The sequence below is a fragment of the Thermobia domestica genome, chromosome 2 (assembly GCF_964235325.1).
Source record: "Thermobia domestica chromosome 2, izTheDome1.hap1.1, whole genome shotgun sequence".
Classification (NCBI taxonomy): domain Eukaryota; kingdom Metazoa; phylum Arthropoda; class Insecta; order Zygentoma; family Lepismatidae; genus Thermobia; species Thermobia domestica.
The window spans coordinates 165237651-165248026 of record NC_137455.1 but is presented as its reverse complement, the minus strand read 5'-3'; the positions used below and the strand labels follow the sequence as shown (position 1 = coordinate 165248026).

The 10376-nt window shown below is 36.5% G+C and overlaps 1 protein-coding gene across 1 annotated transcript; it reads right to left on the bottom strand.

The window, feature by feature from the left end:
* Nucleotides 1-202: 202 nt before the first annotated feature.
* Nucleotides 203-625, bottom strand: LOC145679244 (uncharacterized). Its single transcript, XM_081749829.1, has one exon. It carries the CDS (start codon nt 623-625, stop codon nt 203-205), a length of 423 nt encoding a protein of 140 aa, XP_081605955.1.
* Nucleotides 626-10376: the final 9751 nt, after the last annotated feature.

Below are 10376 nucleotides of genomic sequence, written 5' to 3'. Positions count from 1 at the left end.
GTTGTACCTGGCAAATAGTCTGCTGAGCTTTCCAGAAGTGTTCCCGGTGTATGGGAGGCAGATTGTTTTCTTCCGCTCTTCATTCACAGTTTCTTCTGCACTTTTGCCCTTGTTGTCAGTGACCTTCGTTCTGGTCCTTTTCAGGGCCATATTTATATCTCGCATTGAGTATCCATTCTGTAGCATGGCGCTGTGAAGGTGATTAAGTTCCTCTATTAAACAATCCTTGTCGGAGATGGAGAATGCTCTGTGTTAAAGTGTTGAGAACTCCAAGCCGTTGAGCTTTGTGATGGAAACAGTTTGCGTTGAGATATAAATATGTATGTGTTGGTTTCCTGTATACCCTATGGCTTAGGCTGCCATCCGGTCTTCTGTATATCATGATGTCAAGAAGTGGTAGACGTCCATCTTGTTCAACTTCCATCGTGAATTTAATATTCGGATGCTGGTTATTGAGATGCTGCAGGAATTCCTGTAAGGAGTTGCGTCCATGTGGCCAGATGGTGAAGGTGTCATAAACATATACATAGAAATGTGTGGGTGCAAGTGGTGCTTTCTTCAGTGCTTCATGTTTAAAGTGCTCCATATAAAAATTGGCTACTGCAGGTGAGAGTGGAGAACCCATTGATCAAGGATACAATACTACTTCTTGGGAAATATTTCCGGCCTGAGATATTGAATCTCTTTCAACATGTTCTCACTTCAACCTTCTTCCTATACCGTGATCAGTACTATGAGCAAACAGACGGCGTCGCCATTTTTGAAATGTACGGACGTCTTCATACTGATATTGTAAGTTTAGATCGTATGCTTCCAAATAAAGTAAGTTTACGTGTAAAATTACAGCGTAGTAAAGATAATTTTTGCCTAATGTATACTGAAAATACAAGTTATGAAGTTGCACTTGAGGAAGTTATTCTTCATGTAAGTCGTATTGATATAGCTGCAGATTTAGCTATGCAATTAAATACGGGAATGGTTTCGGAAACGGCCAAATTACCTCTCACAAGAGTAGAGACAAGATCGTATACTATATCTGCACAAGTAAAGTCCTACAACTTGATAATCTCTTCTTGGGTACTGTTCCTAAAAGCCTGGTTATTGGTTTCATCTCCAACATAGCCTTCAGTGGTAAATCTCATCTTAATCCCTATGGATTTCGAAACTTTAACGTTAACAAACTGCAATTACAAGTCGGATCAAAATCATTTCCTCCCAACCCCCTCACTCCTGATTTTAATAATGATTTATACCTTCTAAGTTACAATACTTTGATTTCAGGTACTGGTATATATTATCAAAAATTATTTACATACTGTTACTCTTGAATATCAAAACGGATATGCTCTTTATGCTTTTATTCTGTCTCCAACAGGAATTTTAGACGATAATACTTGGGATGTAGTACGTGATTCCCCTGTAAATTTAAAAGCATCATTTTCAGAAACTTTAACCAAACCTGTTACATGCATTGTGTATGCACAATTTTATTCCTTAGCACAAGTAGACAAAGATAGAAAAAATTATACTGATAACACCTTCTAATTTATTCAGTTGAGTATGATAAGGGTTGTTGTGCACTTCTCTGCATTTCATGATAATGACGATGAATTTATTGTATAGGAGCTAGCAATTATAAATCCTGACGTTCTCTTGTTTCAAAATTGGGTTTTTAAACCACCATATCCTTTAAATAAGTTATCTGAGCCGATCATTGCCGATGAAGGCAATGTAAGGTATTCACATCTTAAGGAAATACTTCAAACATATTGTTCAAATACTACAAGCATATACACTTACGGAATAACTAGAAAGTGTTTTCTTCAAGAAATTCTTGAAATATTACAAATTTAGAAGAAATAGGCTGTCCAAAGCATATTTCATTAAGTTTTCACGTTTACAAATGCGCATAATAAACATAGTTTCGGACAATATAGGTGCAGTGTTCATGAATCATTACTGTATAGTGAATATGTGATAGTGTATGACTATGTTTTACATGTGAATAACAGTGATAATTACATACCTACTACGATTAAGAAATAATCATCTATAATGACGAGATATTAAGTGCTACTAGCTGATGAAGTGACTGATGCAAATTTTACTGGGATTCACGCTATTGACAGACTTCCTGTAACGAAAGATCCTCCTGCTGCACTTGTAATCAATCTCGATAAATCTGATTCAAGTGGATCACATTGGGTTGCAGTGTATATCAATGAGAAAAACATATGGATATTACTTTCATAATCCTACTGTGGACATACTCAAGGAAATAAAATGATTTTTATCAAAAGATACTACAATATATTTTACAAATAATTAACCATGTCAGCATGATGATTCGGTGTTGTGCAGATATTATGTTTTTCTTTTTTGGATCATATTATTCGTACTCATTCATTTCAAAAATGATTAACAAGAAAGATTTAAAAAAGAATGATGATATCGTTTATAAACAAGTAAACATTTTTTAAAAAGATAACAAATATTTTTAATATTTTATTTTTTATATATTTACAATTTTTTATTATATATACAATTTTTTATTTCATAATTTTTTTCAAAAATTACGTTCCTGAATTTAATTATATTTCCTAAGGAAACCATTACAATCTTGATAATGCATTATTTAATGCTGTTGATCTTTTATATTTCACCCCCTATTTTAACTGTTGTGCATTCCGATATGCACATCCTGATTTGTTTACAATATTTGTGTGAAAAGAACAATATTCATTAAATGTATTTCCACATAATTCATTTAATGAAGGACAATGTTTTGTTTCTTAATCCATGACATTATCTAATGTAAATATTATCTTAATGCAAAGAAATTTCTCTAAGCCTTTACAATTAAAAGGTTGAATTCTTTACACATATTTGCTATAGAGGGTTCCGTATGAATGATACTATATCCAGTTTTGCTATCCCGCTTCAAACCATGTAAATTTATTTTTAACCAACCGATTTGTTTTAGTCAACATAGTGATAATAAATTATATTCTATTGGTGATTTTACCAAGCAATGGAAATTTACTGTATAATCGCATTCTGTTAAACAAAACTCACAAATAATAAATTTGTTATCAGACATTTTAATCCTGAATACCAATAATATATTGATTTACACATGGTGAAGTTGCATTTGTGCGCTGAATGAGAAGGGGTATAATTTGTCCAACAAATTCTGTATTTTTTAAAAGATCACAAGTTTTACGCATAAAGCATATAAATAAGATTTTACTATGTTCTTGCTCAAACACTTCAGAGAGTTCATTAAGAGTTTTATCAAGAGATAAGTACTTCGTTGCAAATTTTCCAGTATTATGAAGATCACCATAATCATGTAGAATATTTAATTTGCATTCCACGCATTCAATTGGATTCTTATTACGTATGTGTATTTTTATAGCTTTTAATACACAATTCACATTAATGTTTTCAGCAATACATAACACGCATGAAGCACTAGCATTATTCGAATACATTTTTTCAATCCGGAATGTCAGATTTCCGTTGTCTTATTAGAACGTCCAGTAATTCCGGGAGATAGTCTATATCATTTAATAATTCCACATATGTTTCATAGAATTTTTATCTTGTTAATATTCCAATAATATGTGTCTTTGCATACATGTAAAACACATCTTCAATACTAGGGCTCGCTACAATACTCCAGACACGGGTTTCCATTGACTTTGGAGGTACATTGATACAATCATAAGCATAATCATGATAAGATCCTTTACAACCATCGCATATTAATGTATCGTTGAAATCCCATTTTTCAATAGCCTTCTTTATTCCTTCACGGTCCACTTTTTGACTATTACAATAACAGTCTAAGCTCAAACATCTCGTTGGTCTTGATAATACGGGTGATTCTATTGCGTCAATATAAATGTCTTCATCTGACGATGATTCGTATATTGCTTTTTCAGCATCAGATGATGATGCTTCAGTATTAACATCGCAAGATTCCTCTTTCTCAAATAATTGCATGAAGTATATATATATATATTTCCCTCTATAACCCGTATTTAAAGTATCTTCATATTCACAAGGTAATCACGTGTTCACCCTTCGCGGCACCAATCTTCTTTTCTATTGCGCCGTCGGCATTCTGTCATGTTCACCCACCATGGCGGCGCCGGACTTCTTTTCTGTTCCCCGTCGGCATCGTCTCATGTTTCAACACGTACCAGTAAGGTCAAACCCTACACCAGCAACTTTCACTTACACGCAACCTGTTTCTCGTCTCTCTGAAAAGTGCTCTGTATACAGTATACGTACCAGAATCATGATTATTACCAACGAGTTCTTAATATGTTCATACCCAAAGAGTTTTGTGAATTTTCTAAGCAAATGATCCAATAAAATAAATATTACGAATGAATAAAGAAATGCTCGCATGAATAAAAATTATTCCTTCCCGATTTTAAAATATAATCACAATCAGAGATTGTTCATGCGTGAAGTTTAAAAAATGAATAATTACTTTTACCTCTCAATCCTTATCTTCCTCTCCCATCTCTGGTAGGGTCTTGAAATAATATTAACAGACCATTTTTACATGGGCTAGGGAGTATATTAACATCTTCTGTGCTTCCTATAGAAGCGAGTCAAAAAAAATACCATTGTTACCCATTTTATACAGGGGTTTGGGGCCATCCTCTGAGCTTCCTATGGAAGTGATCCATTGAGGGCCATTGGGAAGTGCGGGTGCCATATTTTACCATGGAGTATTCTATGCATACGAAAAAAAGTTTCTGGGGGCCAGGGACCATGCATGTTTCGTGGCCATAGGAGGCTTCTGAAAAACAGGAGGCATATTTCAGAGCTCATTGAAGGTCCCTGAACGGTTTGGGAGGCTTCTGGGGCCAGGGGCACATTTTAACAAGGAGCTTTTTACCATGTTCATCTACTAGCTAGAATCGAACCCAGAAATCCAGTGAACAACAAGTATGCCAAGTATACGAAAAATATTATAAAAAGCTTCTGGGGCCAGGGTCCATGTTTCATGGTCATAGGAGGTTTCTAAAAGATAGGGTCCATGGTTCTAGGACTAGAGGAACCATAAGAGGTCAACAACCACACAGCAATGTCATTCAACCTTCCAGGAGCCATTCCACCCGTTCTAACGTTCGGCCAATTAACAGTACATGGCCTTTTCTTTCATCTAATCACATTAAAATCATTAAAAGCAATTACTTTAACAACAGCGCGATCTGTTTGATGTGGAAAAAGCGCTCCATCTCTACTAGTGTTGTCATTTAACAGTGTACAGTCGGTTCGTAAATGAAAAGAGGTTAATGGAAGTAATGTTTTCAAAAAGTTTGAAGACATCATCCAAAGGTTGTGATGTTTTATTCTTCTATCGTTTTTTTAATTATTTGTCTTGGAACAGATTTGTAGGAATATATACAAATGATGGAATTTCAGCAATGTTAGGTATGCGGTCTGACTCTGTAAAGCATGCAAAGGACAGAAATTATACAATTATTGGTTCGCACTGCTTAATTCACAGGCAATTGGGAAACACTACACTGTTAAAGATTGGACTGTGAGAAAAACGTATATATACCAGAGATCACAATGTTAAATGGTATTTAACATTTCAGCCGAAATAATTTTCGGTATAGAGTAATATGTTGAATTTCGTCTGGAAATAGTATGAAAACTATTTGTCATATACATCTCAATTTCTCCAGGAGTTAACCAACATCAATATTTCTTGTTCACTTTTTATTTTTGAAGTAGCTTACTAGTTTATTATTTTATAAGTAATACTATTTTTGATAAAGAAATCCTGGAACGCTAGAAAGAACATATACACACAAATGCAGGTTACAGATTTTTCTTTCCTATTCATGGGAGGATCAGGTACAAGGTTTCGACAGAGCCGCACAAGGTAGGCACGGCAGAAACCAAGAACTTGTGCATCTAATAACGTTAATTCGTAGGGAGCATTTGGCTCCCTACGAATTAAAGTTGTGGAAGATGGAAAGGTTGGAGGAAGCATGACTAATTGCTATCAGAAATCACGCAACGTTATCTACCTACAAATGTGTTTACATGTTTTGTGAAACGGAGTGTACTCTCTACTCATGTCATTTTTCAATCATTTTTGATCCTCTGGTAAATATGGCCATGTTTGAAATTGTGAAATTAGGTAATCTCCAAAAAAACTAATATTCTTCGCACGGGTATGTATTGAGCGGTATCTCATTGCCACTATAGATATACCACATTGACTTGATTCGTAGTCTTCCGTTCCAAGCGCTGCTATCGGCTGATAGAATTCCACTCCCTTTCGCTAAGGCTCTCTCGCATAGCAACAGCTGAACCCTTATTGGCTCAACGCATGGGTGTGTCCAGGGTGTTAGCGTTAGTTCGCATTTTTGCCACGGCTCAAGACATTTTGGCAACACTATAATTGGGAAGGAACTTGACTGTGTTATAATCGAATTGATGTTTGCTCGTCCGTTCTTCAGTTTGATCTATTTAAACCATTGCTGGCACAAGTTTAGGAGTGCGGTCTGAGAAGCATTACATATATTGATTTTTACACAGTAGACAAATGGGGACACGTGACAGAGGGAACATAGTGTTCAAAGCGTTATCATCAAAATCAACTTGGCAAGTTTGAATCATTTTGGTACAAATATATACAATTGAACTAGGAGGCTTGTACCAGTCAATTGTCACAGAAAACCGTTCTACAGACTCTATAGGATCCGTTCTGAAAGTATCGGAAATTATTTATTTGAAAACTATTGATGAGAATTACAACTGCTGTCAATATTCTTCAATGTAGACACCTTGAACCTCAATACGATTGTATTGCGACTTTTCCACTGTTCGTAGCAGTCCTGGAAGTCCTTGACTGACATCCTCTTTAATGCTGAGGTCATGGCTGCTCGAACCTCTTGAATTGACGCAAAACGCTTTTACCTTGAGCACCCCTTTTACCCTGGGAAACAAGAAAAATCGTTGGCGCCAAGTCCGGCTGTAAGGAAGATGAGGCAACATCGCAACGCGTATCTCGGCCAGAAAGTCACCTACCAACAGCGCTGTGTGAGCCGGCGCATTATGGTGAAGCTTCCACCTGTCGGCGATATGAGAACGAACGCACTTTTTGTAGCAAGCTGTATTCACGGTGGTCCTAGGAGGTACAAACTCTTTGTGCACGACACCTTCGCGTCGAAAATGAAACGAGCATTGTCTTCATTTTTGATATGGACATCCGGGTCTTCTTTTTGCGACGGGACGCAGGGTTGTGCCATTCTAAACTTTGTCTCTTGCTTTCGAGATCGTACTTGAATACAGATTTCATCCCGGTTATCACTTGGCGAGAAAAGTTTCGTCACCGTCCACACGTTCCACAATTTCGCTGGAAATTCACACACGATACTGCATTTGGTCGTTCGTCAAAATCTTCGGAATCATTTTTCTACAGATTTTTCGCATGCTCAAGTTTCCGGTAACAATTTTAAAAATGTGCATTTTCGCCAGTCTCACCCCCTTTGCAACTACCTGGAGACTTAAACCCTTAAGGGCTTTCATACGGGCAACATTGTTCTCCGTTTTTGATGGGGACGGCCTCTCTGAGCGTTGTTCGTCCTCGACCACCTTCCGTCCTTCCTTGAATGCCGTGTGCCTAGTGTAAACTTGTGAGCGAGACACACCTTCCTCGCCGTAAGCCTCCGGTAGCAAGGTTAAAGTCTCGGAAAAATTTTTTTGTTGTTTTCAATTTAACACAAAATTTTACTGCGTAGTGCTGTTCCGAAGTGCGCTCCGTTTTTACTAAATTCACCAAATACAAATTCTCGACGCGGCGTTCTTTCGGTGTAGGCATTGTTTAGAAGGTTAAGGCACAGACAAAGAATATGTATTTGGCCGCTTACCCGCACCTCCACCGATTCTCGCGTCATACTGTGGACAGTACGGATACTTTCAGAATGGACGCTGTATGTATCAATTTTTTGGTTGATACTAGCTCCGTAATGTTCAATCCCATGTGCTATACATCGTATTGATTGTTTTAAATATTTATTATTTCATTAGTACTTTCTCAATTGTATTTATGTGCATTTTAAAAATCATTGGGAGCTAATGAATGTAAATGAAAGTGTAAGGGTAAAGACTGCCGAAAATGCCTCGAGGTCGAGGTTTAAGTCATGGTCGCTACCTCGATGTCCAGGTTGTGATTGATAAAGGGCGCACGTAAGAAAACGGTCGCGTCCTCGTTGTACAACTATTTATTTAACTTACATCAGTAACGAATCTAGAAGAAATTATTTTTTTATTAATCTCGGAATTGCGGGGAACTTGAATTTTTAAATATAGATATGATTAACACTAGCTTCTATTTTAAAATTTCGAGATTTGGGGGTTTTAACCCGAAAGCTCTCTCTGCGTAACCGCCACTGTCGTATATAATAATAAGCTACAATATAATTCTCAAACAAATATGAATAGCTTGCTTTACATTCCCATTTGATATAGAAACAAACTATGTTGTTTATCATTGCGACCACTAATTCACCATAGCGGTCGGCCTCTAGGTCGCGATGTAGTGTATATCTCCGGCATGTGCTTACCCATTTGAATCCGTGTATTTGTGCCATCATCGAGGCAGCAACCGCGACCAAAACCTCGACCTTGACCGCAAGGCATCTTTGACTTGTCTTTACCCTAAGTGTGACATGGCATGGTGAAGAGATTACAAAAATTATAAGTTTCTTCCCTCCTTACGAGCAGTTTAGTGGAGGGAATTTATTTCTCAGAATCTTGAGTGACGGGGAGATCCCCCGTCTCCTCTTGACTTCGCACTGGACCTAGAGTTCCATTCCCACTGGAATCACAGGTTTTCCTATATTGACCCAGCATCATAAAGCAATTGAGAAACTATTTGAACAAAATATAGTAGATTCTTGTTTAGAAACCCAGCAATAACGATACCAAGGAGCTGATGCGCTAACCACATGTCCCATCTGACCAACCACAATCCTTCCTAAGCTATAGCCAGGAAGTCTGAGTTTACGAGTTTTGGTTCTACTGATTATTTTCTTACAAGATGGTTGTCATTCAGCTTAATGTTTTATTTGCAGTTGCAACACTTTTCATTGCATATTTTATCAAGGAAAAATTTTACGACTTCAATAATATTCAAGCAACATTAAAAATACAATGCATTACAATCGTAGAGCAATTACACAAAATAAAATGCAATAAAGATCATGAAATTGAAGGAAAAAACTAGTCCTCTCAATAGTATTGCTCTTGAGTCAATTAATAAGGTTTTCTGGTCTCGTTTCGTGCCTAACTTTGCCCATTGTAATTTTTAGGAGGTGGGTGGACGGCGTAGATATTTTTGGAAGTGGGAGAACGGCATCCTCCCTCACTTTTACCCCCTGTGACTACCTCTCAAACGCATTATTCTGACAAGAAAATTGCTAACTGTAAGTGTTTCAATTTCGGAGGATACCGCTAAATCTTATTTTCTCATTATTCATAAGGCATGAGCGTCTTTGTTCAGAGCACGAATATAAATGAAGATTTTACTTAAAAGTTCCCAGTATTTCTTCAGTATAATACACTGAACTAGTAAATTATTTCATAACGTGAATGTACTCGTAGGGCAGGAACAAAGTCCCATCATCCCTTAAGTAGCTCTATAAAATAATCAAACTATGTAAAATGAATTTATATAAACTGAAAGTATATCTAAGCTGTAAATATATATGACGGAATTTCGATGTATTTCTTATTTCAGATATGAACAATGGGTGAGAAGAAGAAAAACGTTGGAACAAGTGCGTATGGATTTCCAGCTACAATTCGGATGAGGGCTACCTCCAAAGAGAACACTCTTGAATTGGGAACAGAAACTGTTTTCTACCGGCTGTGTTAAGGACAAACCACGAAGTGGCAGACCATCAACAAGAGAGGATTAAGGTGGATCACCACCCGGAAGTCATTACATATTTTAGCTCATTCCCTTAACTACTGCACAATGAAACGTTACTTATTATAAATATTGTACTATAACATAAAGTTATGTTTCAGCTACAACAGAAGAGACTGATTCATTTGGTTGTTTCTTCTGATATCGAAAAATGTAATAAATAAAAGAAAATATTTTATTCGTTATACAATGAGCACACAAGATGGCACTTGCTGCTAGATCTCACTAGAAGTGCCTAATTTTATGAAATGTTTATTTGAATGTGTAAAGTACTTTCAAGTGACGATCTTATTGCAAAATAGATAAATTGTTTGGCCGTTTTTCGTGTTATATTTCATATTTTATTTAAATATTAATTTACATTTAAGGAAATAGATTTTGAGAAGAAACTTGCGCAGAA

What these genes read in the sequence shown, in the direction of transcription:
- LOC145679244 (XM_081749829.1), bottom strand. Translation starts at nt 625, where the DNA reads ATGGGTTCTCCACTCTCACCTGCAGTAGCCAATTTTTATATGGAGCAC.